Source organism: Dipodomys merriami, unplaced genomic scaffold, assembly GCF_024711535.1.
Source record: "Dipodomys merriami isolate MVZ:Mamm:240054 unplaced genomic scaffold, mDipMer1.0.p SCAF_2, whole genome shotgun sequence".
Lineage (NCBI taxonomy): Eukaryota > Metazoa > Chordata > Mammalia > Rodentia > Heteromyidae > Dipodomys > Dipodomys merriami.
The window spans coordinates 90,560,525-90,582,525 of record NW_027203381.1 but is presented as its reverse complement, the minus strand read 5'-3'; the positions used below and the strand labels follow the sequence as shown (position 1 = coordinate 90,582,525).

General features: G+C 40.8%; 1 protein-coding gene across 1 annotated transcript; it reads right to left on the bottom strand.

The window, feature by feature from the left end:
* Window positions 1–47: 47 nt before the first annotated feature.
* Riox2 (ribosomal oxygenase 2) lies at window positions 48–21,205 on the bottom strand. The gene is made up of 10 exons (XM_070030420.1): window positions 21,169–21,205; window positions 16,290–16,754; window positions 13,414–13,533; window positions 12,058–12,186; window positions 8,239–8,342; window positions 5,426–5,528; window positions 4,549–4,720; window positions 2,167–2,255; window positions 926–1,015; window positions 48–500 (listed from the first exon to the last, which is right to left on the bottom strand). Exons 2-10 carry the CDS (start codon window positions 16,713–16,715, stop codon window positions 342–344), a joined length of 1,392 nt encoding a protein of 463 aa, XP_069886521.1. The 5' UTR covers window positions 16,716–16,754; window positions 21,169–21,205; the 3' UTR covers window positions 48–341.
* Window positions 21,206–22,001: the final 796 nt, after the last annotated feature.

Sequence of the window (22,001 nt, the reverse complement as noted above, 5' to 3'; positions counted from 1 at the left end):
CTCTTTAAACAATGTTTCTTCTTCCAAAGAACAAAAACAAAGCCAGGTTAATGACATTTATTCTACACAATACATTTATTGGAGTTGTGCCTTTTCTACCACACTGGATTAAATAAACTTATCAAAAGTATGGCTTTGTCACATTTTGGGTAACTTAGTAAGTTGCAGATTTCTCTCTCATGTGTCTATTAGTACAGCACATACGCACGTAAGAACAAATGCCTTTTCCTCTTTGGCTGCTATGTGTATGCCTGCCCTAAGTGTTGACACACAGTAACAGGCATTACGTCTTCTTTACATGCTCAGAATACAGCAGAATCCAATTTGCTTCTGTACAGGCATTATATGACTTGGATTAAGCATTCTGTCCAGAGGGATAACACCAGGCTCTCCTTTTCCTCATCTGTGCTGAGTTGCAGGTCCTTGACAGAAATAGCTGAACTGCTCCAAATTTGCTTCAGTGCATTCACATGTGATAAAGGAAAGCGAAGTCCATGAAACTAAAAAGGTAAGTTGGTTCAAAAAGATTATTTCATTCAAGTGGTACTTCCATGGAAACTTCCAAAATCCTCAATATACGATTTTATATCCTTTGTAAATATGCAAGATGTTTCAGTTAGGCTATTTACTTTATAAAAGTTGCTAACTAGCGTAAGTAAGCTAAGTATAAACAGCATTTTATTTGTAAGATGTCATTTAAAATGCTGCTCATTTCCCATCCATTTCCTGTAAGATCCCAGACAATATGTTTGGAAGCTGGCATATGTATAGCACAGAACTTAGTCATCTCCATGCAAGGGTTCTATCAGGTATGTGAACTGGTAAGCCCACACTCCACTCCGATTATACACTATCTGTGAACCAAAATAAATTCTTCCCAGTTACTACCCAAGCCACAGGATAGACATTTTCAGTTGAAACAAACCTCTGTTTCCTCCTCACTTCCCATCATGTGTGTGTCTCTCCTATTCTTTAGAGAATGATAGAGATAAACCATTTTTTGTTGAGCTTCATCCTTTAAAAAAGAAAAAGGGTTAATCATCAACCACAAAATATTGAGAGTTTCAGTAATAGTTTTTCAGTAGATCAACAGCAAGGAAAATGTTAAAAGCCTGGTGCTCAAGTGAAAATAGTTTGATATGATAAGCAATGCTTTGGGCAAAAAGTCATGGCATACATGTATATCCCATTGATAACTAGTCAATACAAGCTACCACTTGTATGAAGTAGGTAAGAGCACTCAAGTCATTGTTTACAACAGAAAAAACATTGTCAAGAGTATGATGTATGTATTTAACAGGGCACAATTTATTACCTTTTAAGAACCTTTTGTCATTGCTATTAACTCTTAAGGTAAAGGCCTTGGGTCTGATATCCGATGTCTCAAATGGATTGGTCATCAGGAAAACCAAGATGTTTTTTTAATGAAACAAAGCAAGAGTGTGTACTCTGAGCTTATATCTGCTTAGGGAGAAGAGTGTCCCTCAGTCCTTCATGGAATGCTCATCAAGAGAACCTACTAAGAGAACTTGATTAGGAGGAACTAGTGAAAGTTATAGGGCACTGGATAGTTCCAAGGGTCCTAGCTATTGTACAGGGACCTCTCAAAAGCCATAAATGCAGAGGTTCCAACTTTGGTAAGATGAAGTCTAGGTGTTCATAATTTTAGAAAGCTTTGTCAGTTGACTCAACATTGAATTGCCAGTTTAGGGAATCACTTGAGCTAGGCAGCAATATAACGGAATGTACATTTTGTTTCACATGATCTACAGGGATAGAACTTAAGGAGGAAAATAAAATAAAACCACATATAAAAATAGACCTGTATAGTGCAGAGGAACATAGGGGGAATAAAGGAGAAAAGTTTGGAAACAAGGCCTGGAATTATTTGAGCAAGAGTACTATAGCTTGCAGTAGAATAGGAAGACTTCCGTGTGCCTAAAGAGAATGAAGAAGGCACTTTGGGAATGACGCAAAACCTTCACACTCGAATACCCCATAGGTAGGAAAACTAGAACTGCCACAATGGCATTTGAGCACTGACCACAATGACACTCAACTATGAACACAGATGAATTCTCAAGGGAGAATGGTACTTCTGATAACCTGAGTCCCATGAAGAAAAAAACCAGAAAAGTGGAAATCACTTCCCCTCTGGATACTCACAGATGGATTCTGATCTGGTCCGACAGTAAGGACTATGTGATCTCTGAACTGCAGTCTCACTGTACTGTCCAACTTTGGTAACTTTCCACCTAGACAACCCAAAAGAGAAAGCCCAACCATCAAAAAAGGAGACCAGAAGGTTTGAATTTGCTTGCAAGTACAACTCCTTAGCAACACTTTTACTGAGAGTCTGCAGGCAAACCCAAATATAGGTTGCCTACTGTTCTGTACCTCAACATTTATAGCAATGTTAAATGTATAGTATTTGCACATAAAGAGGCTAAAGGACCACAGGTTACCTGACAATTTGGATATCTTAACTATTACAAAGGAACTTCATGGAGCTCAGTCTTACAGTGAAGACAGACATGCAATTAGTCTAATAATGTAAATTATGAAGTACATTCAACAGGGATAAATTCTATTGTAGCACAATAGTATAGTAGCTATAGTAACTCTACAGATATGACCTTCTTGCCTTTTGCACAGAATGCAAGTGTCCAAGTTTCTATCCTCTATAGTAAGACTATATATGGTGAGACTACTTGAGTTCAAATTGTACCATCCCACCAATAACTAGATGGACGACCCTAGCAAATTATTCAGTCTATGTAGCCCAAGCATAGTGCCTTATAGATGCCATGCAATAAAAAGTATACCCTTTTCTTAAGTGGATTTAACTTCGCAAAAAAGCAGCCAGTAAATATCTATTCACTTTACAGGGTCATCCTGGTGGGGAAAGAGTCCTAAGAGATTACAACATTACTGAACACAGTGGCTAAGACAGGAAAATCAGCATATAAAACATTCTAGGCCATAATCTGTAATCTATCAAGTTCTATTTTATCATAGATTAAAACAACACCAGTAAAATACTTGCTATTTTGAACAGATGCAATCCAAAATAAATTCCAAACTTCCTTCAAAGGCTGTAATGAAGTGTATACTGAATTGTGTTTTTTAAGGGGCTTTGGATACCCCTGGTGGTGGATACAGAAGGAGTGAAGATTGAATTTCAAGCCAGCCTAGGCTACACAATGAGATCCTGTCTCAAAACAAAACGTAAAAAGGGCGAAGTATGGTAGCTCACACCTATAATCCTAGCTACTTAGGACCTATTCAAGGCCAGCCCAGTAAGAAATTTTCAAGACTCTCCAATCTCAACCAATGACCTCTGGGTGTGGTGGCATATATCTGTCATCCCACTTTTGTAGGCCTGAAGTTCAGGTGAACCTATTTGAAAAATAAAGCAAAATTGGCTGGGGGTGTGACTCAAATAGTAGCCAGCAACTGTCCAGCAAGCACAAAGCCCTTACATCAAATCCTAGTACAGCCAAACCACAACAAACTAAAAAAAAAAGAAAGGACATTATAAATTTTGTTATTATAGTGGTTCCCACTGGTGATAAGGTAGTTATTCCTTTCACTCTACTGACCAAGAGAAAAGCAGCTTGATAGCTTGCTGGCAGTCACAGCCAGGTCTTGGCATGTTCCTGTTGAACAGTTGCCCAGAATACCAGTGTCAGACAAGAGTTCTTTGTGATCACGAGAGTTCAAAACAACAACAAAAAAAGCACCACTAACATTCACATGTGAAGTCAGGCTAAGGAGCCATCCATAGGCCCTGCTACTAAATGGTGCTGTTGTTTATCTACAGTAATTTAGGATCTTACCTTCCTCCTACCCACTAGACAAATTTAAGAGAGGAGATCCAGTCACAGAATCCAGCTTCTTAACAGAGTCCATCTAGAGCAGTGTCTTCCTCTATTGAGCCCTCAATAAAATCCACATAAGCCCATATCCTGTAAATCCTTTCTAACTCCCTTGATTGAGAGGCTTGACAGTCCCCAATGGCCTGCAGTCTTTCCCACTCCAACAAGGCATATATACCACTGTGAATTGGTGGCCTTTGCTAAAGAACATTGACCTACAGATGGGTATTGACAACCTGATCCTGTCATAAATTCGTCATCAACTTGGAAGGTCAGTGATAATAACCTTGACATTCTTGTATTTCATCTGATAATGACGTTTTACCCACGCTTGCCTTAGTTGCAACAGGATTATTTCCATATTCGAGTTCTAAAAACGTCTTATGATGAACAGAGTAACAATAAATACACCTATTTCTCTTGCCCAAAGCACAGGTCTCTTATTTCCCATTGTATTGGGATATAAGTTCTCTGCAAAGAACTTGAGAGGTGCAGCACACTAATGAACACATTATGCCTCGTCCAGCCACATATACTAAGGTTAGACTTAGGTCAACATTAATACTAAAATACCTTTCAGTTTTCTTCCACTCAAAGAAGAATCTAGCAGGAAAATCTCTACCATCCCCCCACTATCCCTGACCACCCAGAAGAAAACAGCAAGCTCTACCTGGCGTCAACAGCTCTGTTCCCTCTCCTGCATGGTAAGGGGGGAGTCTGTGCATAACAAAATCCTTCTTCATGTCTGATGATAGCAGTTCTTTTGTGCCCTCCAGCCGGTCTGCAAGAACCCTCAAGAAGCCACTTAATCTTTTTGTTGCCACAGTTGTGGGTTCCACCTGCTAGAAAGAGAAATGAGTCATAGCTCAGACCCCAGCAGAATGATTACCCAAGTCAGTCTCCACTACAGTGTGCTTAGTCTAACACCCACTACCACATTAGATATCAATCTTTGTCATTCCAAGGGGTAGAGGCACAATGAGGACCTTAGCAACATATCCCATTACTTTCCTGGCAAATCAGCAGTCATTATATGCTACTTATTATTCATTTGTTAGGACTGTGCCTAGAAAGAGAAATCCTGGGCTCTGCCTTTGGAAAATTAGTCACTCACTACTGTAAGGTGATTGCCTCAGATAGTGCTCAGCTCTAACTCACTCCACCTAACCACCTCGTACTCTTTTCCAAAATACCAAAACAAGAACAAGAAAGAAAATACCCAAAAAAAGAACAGGGAACTGACCAAGTGGGTCTCTATTCTAACTAGTAATCATATGAACTGAACATAAGAGTTTTCAGGGTCACGTTTATTTCTTCAGCTATTTTCATATCCTACTACTGTCACTGTGAAATACAGAAAGAGCCATTTGTACAGCAGTCTCTGGATGCACTATATGAGGCAGCACTTGTGGAAATCTCACAGGTCAACACATCAGAGAAGTTTGGCTTGTAGGGAAAGTAAGATCCTGGGGTCCATTAGAGGAAGGATCTGAGCTGGCTTTGGCTGTACCTTCCACCCTTCACTCCTACCTGTCTTTGTTCCTTACCATGAGCAGCTGTCGGGGTATTCCAGTCCGTAAGTCCATATCTTCCTTTAAAGTATCAAACACAAGCCCTGAAATGGTGTCCAAAAGGAAGTCTCCCCATGAACTAGAACCAGAAAATCAGTATCATCAATCAGGAAGTCCTAGGGGCCAAACTGAAAACAAGTGTCTATGTGGACAGGCTTCTAGGAAATTGTAGCAACCATTAAAGGACTTAAAATATTTTTATTCTCATTTCTGTACAATAAGTCAAATCATAATACATTTCTTAATAGTAAGATCTCTGGAGTACACAAATGGTTAAATAACACATATTTATTACTTATAAGGAAAATTGTTCCTCTGTAAAATATCCACCAACAACAACCATTCAGAAAAAAATACTACTTTCCTAGCAATGGTATGATTTAAGTAGAAGTTGAAAGCCAGTGGCCAAAAATACTGTCTAGAGATAAGTGTCAGTGCCCAGTTTACTTTGCTTCCTCTAGAGTAAGGAGAATTCACTCTTCCTAACTATGTGTCAGTGCATGTAAGAAACATTCTGTAAGACTGAGACTGATCTCTTCAAACACTGCTTGCTTTTGTTTCCCTCCTAGAGAAGGGGCAAAGAAGGACAAAAGCCTCTTGAGATAAGACGTTTCCCCACTACCACTATCTGGTAGTCTCACTGATTTGTGACTTAATGCCATATCTGACCTTGTGTCTTTTATTGATTTGATCATGGACAACAACACATGCAGATTTCTGAGCAGCAAAACAGGCATGCAAGGTTCTAAGGGGAAATTACATGGCACAGCTCATGGATTTACAGTGCTTTCCCAAGAGTCAGAATACATCTTTGGCCTTTCCAAAATGTAAGAATAATACCTTTGAAGGTATCAGTTTGATTTAAAAAAAAATTAAACTGCTATGGGCATGCCCCAAATATCTCACCAATGAAGCCTTGAGAAGTGTTAGGAAGAAGCTGTCAGTTCTTATACAGTGTCTGAAGGAACATAAGAAAATCCCCAGAAAGTAAGGATTCTCAAATTATACTTTTCCCATCTTGAGTTACATTAGTCTGGATGCTGGATCATCACCTAAACAAGTCAGACATGTCCAGCTTAGATGCATCAGTCATAATGCCCACTTAGGAAACATGCCCACTTGGGAAACATCAGTAAATTAAGAAGCTCTTTCCTAGCTCTGGCTGATGGTGAAGTGTTGGGCAGGGCCCATGGACTGCTAAGTATGAAATTAGCAATAGAAGTACAAGATAATAACAAGGTTTAATGACACAGAGGGAAGTCAGAGAAGCAACTTATGATGAGCCACCATTATGAGTACACAAAAACTGAGAAAGGAAAAAAAAAAACCACCAAAACAAGAAATCCACTGGTGACAGTAACAGAAATGAGGGTACAGGTGAGTAGCACTAATGGTAGGACAGCAGAAATGCATTCATGTTCCCGGTGCCTGCCAAGGTCCAGAGCTGCTGTGGACAGAGTGAACTTCTGGCTCCCATTCTCTGTGGCCCGGCCCTACTATCTTTCCTATGACTCACCCCTTCAATTGCTCCTGTTCTCCTTCAATGACCTCGGAGTCTTTCTGTTCTTCACTCTTCAAAGAACTTAATTAGCCACAGCATTTTTCAAACTAGAAGCCTAATACAGGCTTGAATTTTCCATTTGTGGGCAAAGACAGTACTAACCTCAAGGAAAGTCCAGCTAGTTCCTCCAGTAAGCCTCTTCAACACAGAGGGTAAATTTTACACTGAGAGTCAGATGAGGAAACAGGCATGCTTCCTAGCTTGTTTTACAAGTTACAGCTTTGAAGGAAGGAGGGGACAATGTCCCTGAGCTTGGAATGTCCTCTTCCACACTGATCCTCTGACCTACCTTTATTCATCCTCATACTCACTCAGTTTTGGAGTTTGAGTCATTTCTGAAATCATCTGAGCTAAGAGCATTCCTCCATGCTCTCTGCAAACCAGCAACAGAATTTATCAGTTTAGAATCTATTTACACATTTCTGCCTTCCTCTAACCATGATCTCTAAATATCAGTTCTCCCAAGGATCCATCTACATGTTTGCACTACCAGACAGTGTCTAGAACCTGCCTGCTGAATAAACTGACAAATAATTCGTGTCTTTCAATGTGAAATAGACCAGCAAGGTTAAAAATAAGAGCACTGCCACCCACTTCTTGTTATGATTTTAGCTGGAACTGTTTTCTTTTTTCTTCTTTTAATCACACATACTTAGCTCTCCCCCTTTCTACTTTAACTTAATGGATGGTAAAAAGCAAAACCCCTAAAACACAACATGAGGTTTCAAGGATTCTAGACTTTCTATTAGTTTTGAAAATGTCTGAAATGGTTGTCTGAATGTGATTAATGCCAATAAATATATAAAAGTAGAACAAAATGACATTTCATGCTTAAAATGGTGTATTATAGAATTCATTTTGGTATTTTATGTTATAATACCACAATAAAAGTATTTCATGGTATAATACTACAATAAAAAAAGTGAGGCAGAAAAAAATAAGAGACACTTGACTACAAGCCTATACTGGAATCACTTACACACTAAACAAAACACTAGTTTTATTTTGCAAACAATGGGATCCTCTTTTTGGGCCCCCACCCCTAGTATCCAATACCAAAAGTGAACTATGACAACCCCAGGAGGAAATCCAGACAGACTCATTACACTGTACATACCAAAGAATGGAAAGTAGTGGTCAGCTCCCTCAGGTCCTTCCTAAATGTGGCTGCTTTGGGCCCTAACTTAGAGCTGTCCTAAGATGAGAGGTTGGGAAGCAGGAGGCTTACTTGTTCTGGTAGGTGCTGATGGTCACATGAGTAGAGTGGGCCAGCCCTGGAGGAGTATCTGCCTGATGGATGGTCCCTCTGGGAAAGTATAACAAATCACCTGGCTAAAGAAAGAAGAAAAGGGGGAGAGGAGTTATCAAGAGGCATACTGCTCAGTCCTCTTTGCTTTTAGGGGAAGAAACATTTCAACTTTCAATCCAAGAAATTACTACTATTATAGACAGACTACATGCTGAGCTTATAATGTCTGTAAGTCTGTCTCCATGAATCACAATCCATTAAAGTCACTTTTTTGGAGATGATAAGGTAATACCAGAATGCCATGGACACAACCCTCTTGGTTTCTGAGATCCAGGGACACACTATTCCTGGAAATCCTACTCTCTTCTTGATTGAGAGAAGGCGCTCTAGTCATATAGATCCTGCCTTTTATGGGCTGGTGACCAGGGCAAACTCACTTACCTACCAGTCCTAAATTTCTTCATCACTTAGATCGGGTAACAGCCATAATCTAATCCCCACAATTATTTAGCATATTAAGGAGCTGCTGTTTCCAAGCTCTTGGGGAACTCAGTGTAAGGTTATATTATTTATTCTACCTGCTGGTATGGTTCTATTATTTATTATTATGGTTATACTATTTATTCTACCTGCTGGTCTCTCATTCCTTGATAACTGTTTACCATTCCAAAAAGGGTCTGTACTCTCCAGAGCCAAACTTAGCAAAGTAACTAATACACATTATAGATTTAACTCATGACAAACAGGATGAAAAATTACACAACAATTATTTGTCCAGGTATTCTCTACCTTATCCTTTTCTTCTTCTCAAAACAAGGTCAAAACAAGTGTATACCCTCTCAAGTTACTCCTGCTATGAACTACCTCTTCTCTAATGCCACCTAGAACAAAACTTTCTTTATAGTCAATACCTAAGAAGAAAAAGAATCTCAAAAAGTACTCATCCCTGCAAATACAGGAAACCATTAAGATTGGCTTTAGACCAGAAGCCCTGTGTACCAATTTAAAAAGAATTTTAAAAATTTTCCTCAAAGCAGGAGACAACACACACACACACACACACACACACACACACACACACACACACACACACACACACACACACACACACACACACACACACACACACACGTTCTTAAGTAACATCTGTAATGTTGGTGGTTTTCTCTATAAATGACAGTAAACTGAGTATTTCTGGTAAATAAATACTTTACTGATAATGGTAACAATCATTTACTGAGCGTGTCTTTGCCATCTCTTGGGTAAGGTCCTCCTACAAACATGTGATCACTCTCTCAGCCACTGCTGGAAAAGGCAGCATCAGTAGGAATACAGTTCTGCCCACATCAAGGTGAACATGTGCAGACTTCTATATGTACCTACTACAGTAATACAAACTTACAGAAACACAGATTATCTGTTGGAATTTACTGGGAAAAAAAGACATCAAAATAGTATCTTTCAATATTTGCAGTGTCCAAGATAAATCTTGTAATCACCATTTCAAACAGACTTAGATGAATAATTTGTCCATGGACATTAGATAAGTGACAACAACTGAATTCAAACCCAGCTCTCTGTCAGTTTCCTAAGCAGGAAGTACTGTAACCATTATAAGGAGGAGGTGAAGTTCTGTAAGCTAAGACCCCAGGTTTGGTAGATGTCTTCACAAACAGGAACTGGAACAGCAGAAAGTAAAGTGATCAGGGCTTCTGGACTGTCATAGCAGCTCTATGCCATTCCTCCCACTTACAGTGACTCCACTTTTTTATTTATTTTTTGTCGGTCATGGGGCTTGAACTCTGGGCTTCGGCACTGTCCCTCAGCTCTTCAGCTCAAGGTAAGCGCACTACTGCTTGAGCTACAACGCCACTTCTGGTTTTCTAGTGGTTTACTTGACTGGAGATAAGAGTCTCAGACTTTCCTGCCCAGGCTGGCTTTGAACTGTGATCCTCAGATCTCAGAAAATTGAATAGCTAGGATTACAGGCATGAGCCACAGGTGCCCAGCTCATTTTTCTATTTTATACATTGAACATTTACACGAGATTTCATTTGAAAAGGCCCACTGATTAAAACCTCACCTGGCTAGGCACTGGTCATTCACACCTGTAATACTAGCTTCTTAGGTGGTTATGATCTGAGGATCAAGGTTCAAAGCTACCCCAGGCAGGAAAGTCTGTAAGAATTTTATCTCCAGTTAACCACTAAAAAGCTGGAAGTGGAGCTGTGCCTCAAGTGGTAGAGTGCTACTAGCCTTGAGCATAAAAGTTCAGGGACAGCATCCAGACCCTCAGTTCAAGTTCCAGAAATGGCACCAAAAATAAAACAAAAAATCCTCAGAGTATTTAACACACCTCTGCTCCATTACCTCCAAGTTTCAGAACAACAGTACAAAAAATCCATGCCCTCCAGACTATTATGAACATAATCTTTTCAAGCAGGACAAACAGACTGTCAGCCTGACCTAACCCTGAACTCAAAAGACCACAGGTAGACCTAGCTAGCCTTTACCTTAAAAATAATTAACTAAGAGTATATATAAAACTATGAAACTTCACCAAGAGTAGCCACTGGCATACTCTTTCTGTGAAGAACCAATATATATAGTGAATATTTGTGCTTATGGACACAAGGTCTTTCTGGCAACTATTAGACTCTGACCATGTAATGTGAATATGGCCACAGACAGAACATACGCAATGTGTGTGGTTGGGACCCAATAAACAATATTTATTTTAAAAGAAGAAAAAACAGGCAGCAGGCCAGACTTTGGTCCCAAAAGCATCTAAAATTAGGCAAGTTATCTTTCTTATGTTTATTTATGTATGTTCCCTATAATGTAGGCATGCTGATACCAGCAAGCAGGTTAAAAATGTTTAAACTGACAAAGAGATATATGGCACTGATAAAACTAGACATTAAATATAACCACAAGATGCAAGAAGTACAAAAACAATACACGCAGACAGTACCATTGAAATACATTCTATTGCAATAATCTTTGAATGGTCTGAATGAATCGTTTCATTTTCACTAAAGAAAATTAAATGATGTTTCCTAAGAAAGGGTATAAAGGTTAACAGTGAAACCATAACCATCTCCCTAAAGTTTTAGAGTTCTTTCTTTTGTTGTTTTTGCTTTTGCTTTTCTTTTCCTTTTCCTCAAGAACTTCTCCTTGCTGGAGATTGGCTATATTTCTCATCCAAACTTACTGCTCCAAGACAGATTTTTCTAAGCAGGGAGATGCCAACATGATAAGCTATTCAGCTCCCTGGAGGGGGAATCCTTAAGCGCTTTCATAACTATTCTTCTAGCATCTGTAAGCAGAGAGATATAAGGGAACTGTAGAGATAGTGTGCTGCATAATCAGGAGGAAAATGGGTCACAGTGGAATTTCTGCAACAAAAACACTAAGGGATCCCTGGTTGTGCTATGCCTAAAGAACTTACAGCACCATGCTGACTGCTAACTTAGATGCAGAGAATATACCCAACGGCAAACCTTCCACTTGTACTCCAGAGAAGCTACTGCTTCAGCAAATTAAATTTATTTCTGTTGATTCAGATCATATGAAGACAGGTTATAGACTTAGTTCTTTCCATCTCTTTTCTCCAAGAATAAACCACCACTACTCCTCAAAAGCTACTTGTTTGGGCCAGCTGCAATGAGGGCCACCTGACTTTGAGTCCTAGGGATATATTCCCATAGGATCCATTACATAAGCTCTAAACCTTGACCTTGTCTTAGCAATAGAAATAACCACCTCAGGGGAGATGCCCACATAGTCACCCCATACCTTCAAAGTGAACTCATGTGTCGGTTTCCCAATCTGTGTCTCAGCCTCCACACTGTACTCTCGTGCCAGGACCACCGTGGGTGAGTAGAGGCGCCAGTGCTTTTCTCCCTCCAGCTGCAGGATGAAAACCTACCAAGAAACGCAGACCTAGGGTATCAGGAAGCTTCATGATAACTAATGAGTGGAATGTTTTCAGCTTTCCAGGTGCTTAGACAATTTACAAGGTTTAGATAAAAAGTAAAAACAAAAAATGCTAACTACGTGTCTCTCCACACAAATATAGGTGTGGCTTTTGTTTAAAAATAATCATGTATTCTAGGAGGAGGCTGCAATGCTTGGTAAGAAATGTATGCATTATCCTGCCCATGTAATTGTAGCCCCCCTGTATAGTATGTTCTCAAATAAAATAAAATACAATTAAAAAAAAATAATAATCATGTATTCTATTACCTGATATTATACTAACCATTTCATTAGAGTATTTCTGAGTTCTTTATATCCTACGATTTTTATTGTCTATCAGCTACACACAGCTGAGCTGAAAGCCTGTACTCTAAGACAGTAAAGCCCAGCTTCAGATATTACAGAATGCCTAAAACCTAAAGTATTAAAATGGACTTGGGCAGTAGGAAAACTCAAAGATTTTTTTTTTTTTTGTTTCATTCAGCCAAGTATATTTTTAATGCTACATTAAGAATATTTAAAAAAAACAACCTTGGACAATATATTTACATCAAATTGTTCTCCAAGGGATAAAAAGGGACTTTTTCCTAATATCTGTGTTCACACTTTATATTAGTACAAAAATAAATGTACGAAATACCTCAGCCAAAGAGTTAACCTTTTTGGAAGCCACATGAGAGTGAAATCAGCACTTGTCAAGGTGCCAATGTTTAAGTGAAACCATGACCTTCATTCAAGCTACCCCAAGATTTTGCAAGTGGAAAAAAATATACATATATTTGGCAGCTACTGAAAAAGAACAAAATGAAAGCAGATATAAGGATTATTTGTGATCTCACCTTATTTTACTTTGTGAAAGAAAAAGTCAAATCACTTTTCTAGAGATCAATTCAATTCAATGAATACCTGTTATAAAGCAATGTGTGACTCTTTGTACTCATAAGTTGGAAATAATCTCTCCCCCTGAGAAAGAACAGGAAACAAGCTTTGGAAGGATTTGTTTTGGCCCAGCATTTAGATGAGGTCAAGATCTCCAGAGAGTGCACAGAAATATCACCACAGAGCTGGTCCAAGGGACTTTACGAGCAATGTAACTGAACCTGGCAACTACAAAGCCCAGGCTGCTCTCAGCAACCCTACTTTCCCACCTTGGGCAATTTCTTCCTCTCTTACCTCAACATCATCATAATGGGGAGGCAGGCCCTGAGAGCCTGCAGGGGTGATGTACACATTTGAGCCGACCAAAGAACCAAAGTAACATTCCAGCTTCTCCTGGATCCTCCAAAGCTCATCCTTTGAAAAAAAAAGGGGGGGGGAGGGTGTGGGGAGTAAAAAAATAATTAGAAATCCGACTTATTATTCACTTAGGAAGCTCTCATTGCACAATTACTATAGTCCAGAAAGCTGAGCAGTGAAAGGTCCCTCAGAGGTATCATCCATTCTACTGCAGACTCCATTGAAAACACGTGAGCAGATAAATGAGATACAAGGCAAGGAAGGCAACTTGGAGTCATAAAGGATTTTAAGTAGGAGAATGAAAGGGTCCAATTTATCCTTTTAAGAGCTCCTTTAGCTCTTGGGTGGAGCTGAAATTCGAGAGACAAGTCTGGAATTTACTGAGACCACAACCTAGGAGAGAAGCAAGCAGGACAGTGAAAGGGGGGGGGGGGAATAGTTGAGGTACACACTGGAAGCAGCAACAAAAGGATGGGCTGATAGTTTAAAGGTGTTTAGAAATGAAAGAAGACACAAAACAAAATAAAATGCCTGGATTTTTGTCTCAGGCAATTAACTCTTGGTTCTTTTATTGAGATGCAACAGTCTTATTAAAAAAAAATAATAAGTTTTCAGGAGTAAGGAGTTCTAACCCAGATAGGTTAAATTTGGGAGTCTAAGGCCCCACATATGGTTGTGTTTTTTTAACTACCTCTGAGGTACTGGCAGGAAGTAAAGAGCTGGAAATTTACATGTGGGAACTGCCTACAATAAATGGGTATTCAGAGCATTGGGAGAAGAAATGACAAGCTAGGTTATAAACAGAGGAGGGGAGAGAAAGGAGGAAGCATCTGAAGGAAGGAGTGAGGATAGAGGGAAGGAGAAAGGCTAAGAAAGGAGAGAAGAGAAGGCAGGGGAGAAAGAAGAAAAGGGTAAGAAAAGAGAAAGGAAAGAGAGGAAGGGGAGCAAGAGCTGATTTTCCTATGACAGGCCCTGTAGATATTAGCACTTCCTGTGTTCCAGGCATTACTTCTAAGGGCTTTACACATTTTAATTCAATAACTCTCACAACAATCCTGTTTCAGAAAGTGTTTTATCATTAGTTTCAGTTAACAGATAACAAAACTGAAGCTTGAGAACACATAGTACTAAGCACAGCCAAGATTTCAACTCAACCAGCCCAGCTATAGTCTGTAACTTTAGGATATTTTAAGAAAAGATGAGTCACAAACAATAAACAGACACTAAAGAAACCCCAAAGTTTTAAATACATGAATGTGTAGTGCCTCACCCATAGAAGATAGTACAACATACTAAAATATTTGCTGAGTAAACCAATGACCGAGGCTCGAGAGTCAATTTCCATACTATGTTGAAAGGGATCTATGGTATGATATTAAGAATACCAAGTAGGAAAGAACTAGGCCAACATGAACCTGTGGGAGACATTTTTATGTAAACTACTGTTTTTTTTTTTTAATTTATAGATCTCAAAGGTTCTCCTTAACACAGGAAAAACAGTTTAATGGTCTCTGAATAGCTCTGAAGAGTTAACAAAGCTCCCAAGGAGCCTAATTTATTTTGAAGAGAGGCCAACAGGACCTGGTTCTGTAATTATATTTATATGGTAACAAACTACTAGAAAACTAGGAGCCTTCTGCTCTCTGATGTCCTGAGGTCTTTTCAGGATTGTACTGGTGACTTTATGGTTCCCAACACAAGCATCAGGCTTGTGCTGATAAAAGTGGGTTTGTTTCCTCCTTAAAGGTTACTGGAAATGCTACCAATTGTAGTTTCCCATTTCTCTTGGGTTTCTAGTTTCTCAAGCTATCAATTGTTGCTTACTAGCAAGAGATGTGGAATCAAACTACCCTGGCTCAAGGTGTAGTTACAAGTTAGGTGCCTTCAATTTCTTTATAAAATGAAATAATTACCTCTCCCACTCTAGGACTTTGGAGAGCAGTACAATTTAACTATAATCCTACTTAAATTACAAAGCAGTCTATAAGTATTATTCATCACTGTTGGCACAAGAAAACTCCTGAATTCTGTCCTTTCCTTTCCTATGTGATGCCCAATACCATGAAGACAGTGAAGGCAAGGGACAATGAAGGAAGCAGTAGGCAGAGTGCCAGCCTTGAATAGAAAAGTGAAGGGAGAGCACCCAGGTGTGAAGCTCAAGCCCCAGTACTAGCACACACACACACCCTCCACACACATACAGAGCTGGTGCTCTGGATTGGCAATTTGAAGTTATCCACCACCTATAATAGCCTCCCGAGGAGCTGTTGCAAATGCCAGCAATTCACCAGTTCAGCTGTTAGTATAGGTGGAATCTCTTTCTTACACATGCATCTACTATGGGATCTGGTCATGGCTCTAAAGCCTCTACTTAGAAAGATATACACATTTAATAAAGGAAAGAAAATCCAAGAACAGTATCACCTTGATGCTATATATCATACCTTAAAGTAAAATGAAAGACAAAATCCCATCCAAACCTCCATCACACACAAAAACATGCAAAGCCCATAGAACATGCTCTTGGAGGTGTAATGCTATTTTCACAGCATCATACACCTGTGACATAATTTAGTTTTGACAGCTCCATTAATATCCAGCCATATCCACCAGTTTGCTGGAGACTCTAACAACTTAGCCAAAAGGCAAATCTCCTAAAATGAAAGGCATTTAAAGATAAAGGGCTGCTATTCTGTAACTAGCAGAAGGCTTACCATCATTCCATATATTCTCCCTTGAGCTAATCTGTAAGCCAAATGTTAGCATTTTTCTATGTATGGAGAAAAATTCAAAATGGGGAAATCTGTTGTTACCTTAAATCTCTGTGGTTGGTGAAACTGAATTGTTGCCCTTTTCTGATCAAAATCTTTTCTCAATTGAAGAAAATGTGCTTTGCCATCTTTATTTAAAACCTTCTTCTTCCCACTGACACACCGGCAGACATTCACGTCTCTTCCATAATATATACCCTGGCTGCATAGATTCTTCAGATCTGTTAGCCTGAACAGAGACTGGTAATATGTGGCCAGTGTAGGGTCATCTCTCTGAATGAGAAGGGGCTTCTGCTCCCAGAATTCCTTGAAAAATGTCTCTGTCCTGATGGGTGAGATTAAACTTTCAAAGAGACTACTGGGGTTGGCAAAGTTTAAGATGGAAGGTGCACAAGCTGCCTCCGCCTTTGCCCGCTTACAGGGAACAGGTCCCTGTTCCTTCCCTGCAAGCTTGGCTTTCTTTGGCATTGCTCAGTCTTCAAGACAAAGCAGAGAGAAGATACAAACCTATCAAAAGAAAAGAACACACATAGTTAGGGTTACAGGGAGTGCCAGGACTGGTGTTAGTAGATCTTACACCATGCGTCAGCATACCACCTTTATGTGATCTGAGTTAACAATGTGTTCCCCAATATATCAGGCTTAAGCTAACATTTCTTCCAAAAAAAAGATTCAGCCATAATCAATACTCAGATTACATATTCATCTAAAGGAAAATGTTTTTATTGTGTACACAAATACTAAATTCTGGAATGCATTATTTATTCATTGAGAGGCACAATTATGTCAGATTAAACCACTCAATTGTCTTGGCAATTCCTCCTTATGTTTTTAGTCTAAAGCCATTGACACAGAAAAGCCAAAAATCTTGAAGTTGGATGCAATCAGCACCAGGACCTATATAAAATTAGATGTATTCTGAGTTGTACACATTTGGTGGATAACAACCAACACTTATCTGCTGCCAGGTACTACTCACAGACATTCAGCTGTTGCTAAGGTGGAGGCCCAAGACCTAGGGCCAGTGGTGTCACCTGGTGGCTAGAATGAGACACTGCTGGCTCAACCACTGGAAACTCATCTCTCCAAAAAAATTCCTGTGAATTGCCACTTTAAAAAAAAAAAAAAAAGGAACTGCAAATGTTAAGGCTAAAAATAGTTATATTCCAAGTCATCAAAATGATGCTAAGTTTTTAACTGACAAAACTAAAAAAAAATAAAACAGCAATTTTTCTCAATGTTAACTTGTACAGGGATCACATGGACATGGACATCAACAGATCTAAGATAAAGCATCAGATACATCATTTCCAATGCACTCCCAGGCTTTGGCAAGATAATGCACTGTCAGGACTCGGAATTCTAATCTGATGTAGAAATATAAGTAATGTAGAAACATGAAAATGGATTCAGGATGGAGTACTTATACAGATGTTACCACAGCCTGCATAACTGCTACCCTTTACAGAGACAGCAAGGCTGACCTCTAGGAATTTCAATTTCAAGATGCTCATCATCATTAATTAACAAGACTCAACTGTACAAATGAGTCAGTTTATATGGAATACTTGTTTTTCTTCTACAGGTCAGAAATTCTGGTATGTGCCAAGCAGGGGCTGCCTACATGACCAGCCCCAATAAAAACCCTAGACGTACCTGAGCACAGGTGGCTCATACCTTTAATCCTAGCTACACAGGAGGCTGAGATCTGAGAATCAAGATTCAAAGACAGCCTCAGCAGGAAAGTCCATGAGATTCTTATCTCCAACTAACTACTAAAAAGCCAGAAGGTGAGCTGTTGTTCAAGTTGTGGAATGCTAGCTAGCCTTAAGCTAAAAAACACAGGTACAATGCCCAGGCCTTGATTCCAAGCCCCAGCTGTGATACACTAAAAATAACAACAACAACAAACTCCTACACATGAGTCTCTATAAACTTTCCTAGTTGTCAACATTTTCTACCTTTACACACCACTAGATTCTGAAGCAATAAAGTTTATGCATGTGACTCCACAAGGAAAAGACCCTGAGAACCCCAAGATTTCATTCTATGTACCTCTTTCCTTTTGCTTACAGTATCCTTTTGGTGAAATCAGCAGTCCCCACTTCTCATAAGTCACTGAACCCATGAATAGTCTTAGGGACCCCAATACATCACTCACATTTAATTTTAAAACTAATATTTAGATTGGTTTACTAGGCCTGTATAAAGGTACCCTATAAACTAAAGGATACAGTCATAGACATACATCTCTTATCTCACACAAATGGTCAGTTTGATACTTAAAAAAACCTAAGCAGCAGGAAGCTGCAAATGAAAGTCTTCGTTAGACATAACATATGAATTTAACATATTTATGACTACAACATATAACTTATGAAGCATATACACATTCACTGAAAACATGGGCAAAGGATACAAAATATTTAACAAAAATAAAACCACTTCCACAATTTTTCCTAACTACAATAACTAACAAACATCAATACTATAACAAAATGCTTTTGTCAGAATATAAATTTCACTATGGTCCTGCCAGAAGTTACATCACTTATTGTTTCTCTATGTTCATACTGAAATAATTTGAGGATGAGTTTAAAACTACCTTACAGGTTACTGGACAGATGTCACTATATTCTGATTGTCCCACTCCTTTAACAGCCTTCATCAGGCTGAGAGGAGGATAGATGATATAAACAAATGAACCATACAAAAATCCTAAATTATTTCATGGTCTCAGACATAATATACATTGCATGTCTTGGAATTCAAGAAATGTACTAATTACACCAGAATGCTTTGTTTAAAAGTTTATCCTACACAAACCTGCAGATATAGGCCTCGGGGACCACTAAGATAGAAGAATAAATATTTCTATAAAGCATGGAGATGGGGCAGTCAGCTTTAGAAAAGCAGTTATTTTATGTATTAAGTGGCCTTAAAAACAGTAAAATGTAAAATGACAAAACGAAATTTTTAGTTCATACTTTAGTAACCATCTCACAAATCAAAACTGATGTCTGTACTATAGCTAAGAAATAGTATTTACACTCCCAGATAAATCCTGGCCAGGGGTGTGTCTCCCGTTTTTTGGCCATTCACTGTGAGGCAGCAGTTTGCTAAATAAGCTTTTCCTGCCTGAATACTGTGTGGTGTTCTCTTCATCAGCTACCTAATGAAACCTACCCATTTAATATACCTTTCAAGTGGTAGAATGTTTGCCTAGCAAAATGCATGAAGCTCTGGGTTCAATTCTTTAGTACCACATAAACAGAAAAAGCCAGCTCAAGAGGTAGAGTGCTAGCCTTGAGCAAAAGAAGCTGAGGGACAGTGCCCAGGCCCTGAGTTCAAGCACCAGGACTGCAAAACAAAAACATAAAAAAAAAAAAACAAAAAAAAACCACAAAGAAATAGTATTTACATTTTTAAGGACTCCTTTCCTAATCACATTTAATAAATAGTAACAACAGTTTTTTTTTTTCTTTTGTGAAGGTCCGGGGGCTTAATGTCAGAGCATCACATTACTGCTTAGCTCTTTTGCTCAAGGGACCTGGGCCACACCTGCACTTCTAGCTTTCTGCTTAGTTAACTGGAGGGAAGAGTTTCTGGGATCTGTCTACCTAGGCTGGCTTCTTAGATGCTTAGATCTCAGTCTCCAGAATAGATAGGGATATAGGAATGTGCCACAGCCACAGTGTCCAGAAACAGCTCCTTAAAGGTACATTGTCAGAATCTAGCACAGCATGCTACACAAAAGTTCCTCGAGAGATATGTGCCCAATGACTGTTTTCACGTTTTCCGTCTTTGCCTACAAACAAGCGTTAAACATGTTTAGAGAAATTCTCAAAGGAAGTTTTGGGGAAGACAAATGGCTTTTAAGTGTGGATTCTGATGGGCGCCTCTACATGGTAAGAGCTGAAAGACAGATATATGTATATATATATATACATATGTATACATATATAAACATAAACATATATATATGTTATTTCTGCCGTGGGCAGGGAAGTGTGTCTTTACACCCGAGCAGTTTTGACAGAACAAAATCCACGTGTTAACAAGCAAGCCTTGTTAACAGGTCAGTTTCTGGGCGCACCTTGGGCCCGCGGGACTGTCCCTGGTGGTGGAGGGGCAGAAACCCAGACCGAGGTGACTAACCCCCCTCACCCCCACTAAGTACTGGAACAGAAGTCGTGCACTGCCCGTCAACAGCCAGGCTAACACCCTGGACAGAACATCCCTCTCATCCAAAGAGGTTCGCGGCCGACCTGCAGCATCCTCTGGCCGGGTTTCCCGTGTTTCGTGGTAGTAAGCACAAAAACCAAGCCCACACCCTTCGGTGACCCTGAGCTCACAAGGGATCAGGCTGGGGGCAGAGGGGACCTGGGAGGGCGGGGTGGGGGCAGAGCCGCGCGGGGACCGGAAACGGGGTGGGCGCCCGGCGAAAGGCCTCAGCCAGCCGGACGTCAGGCTCCTCCCGGGGAAGTCAGGGCGGCTGGGCGGCCGGGCCGAGCTTCAACACACCCGAGCAGCGCGGTGTGACCGCCTCGCTGGGCGAGCCGCGCGTGCCGCGCGTGCGCGGGTGGAGGGAAGGACGCCTGGCACGGCGGGGAGGGGACAGGACGCCGTGCGGGGCCGGCCCGCGCGCAGACCCCGCAGCCCACGCGACGGCCCCGCTTCCCAGCATTCCCCGCGCGCGGCCCGGTTGGAACCCTGCGCACAGCACGTGCGCCCTCCGGCCCCGCGGCTGTCTGTTTGGATGCGGGTTCCGCCAGATTCTGGAGTCCGCACCCCTCAGGTTTCCCGGGGCCTGGAGCCTTTCGGCGTCCGGGCCCCAGAGTCCTGCACTCCAGTCCCAGTGGATCCTGCAAGAGCGACGCGTTTGGGGGAGGGGGACCACCCGCGCGTCCGCCGCACTCACCTCGCACGGCCTGTAGCGCGCAGCCGCGAACTGCCTAAGTGGGCGGGGCTGGCGGGCGGGGTGGGCGGGGCATTGCGGGAGGGCCTGGGCGGAGTCGGTGCTCGCCTGCCTGCCGCCAGAGTCAGCCCGACTGCCAATCCAAGAGGAAGCAGCGTGTAGGTTTCAGTGTGGAATCCTGCTTTGGCTGGGGCTTGTCTCTAAGTCGGGGAGGGGGCCTTGGAGGACGCCACTCTCTTGGCAAAGGTTAATTCCCCCTCATTTTATGAAGGGAGATTGCCCCAACGGCACTGATACCCCACTTGGCTCTCCCATGTTGCCAGCCTAGTGGGCAGCCATGTCGATCCACGTGAGGAGACAAATCAGGGGCAGATTCATGCGTTCTTAGTGTGGAGGGACCTGTGCGATGATTAATAGGTTTATATTCTTACACTTCCAGTACAACAGGTTTTACAGCACACGGAAGCACACTTCATTTTTGAGTACACACATTCAGTATGATCTATTAAGGATCTAAGCAACTTTTCTCTACTTATGACTTAAAATTATTGAGGTATTAGTAGCCTAGTAATGTAAGAAATCTCAGGCACAGTGAGGTTCGGTAACTTGCCTAAAAGTCCAACGTCTTGCCGGGCACCAGTGGCTTACGCCTGTAATCCTAGCTATTCAGGAGACTGAAATGATCAGGGTTCAAAGCCAACCGGGGCAGGAAGGTCCCTGAGACTCTTATCTCCAATAAACCACTCAGAAAACCGGAAGTAGCTCTGTGGCTCAAGGGGTAGAGCCCTCGCCTTGAGCTGAGGAACTAAGGGACAGGGCCCAGAGTTCAAGACTCA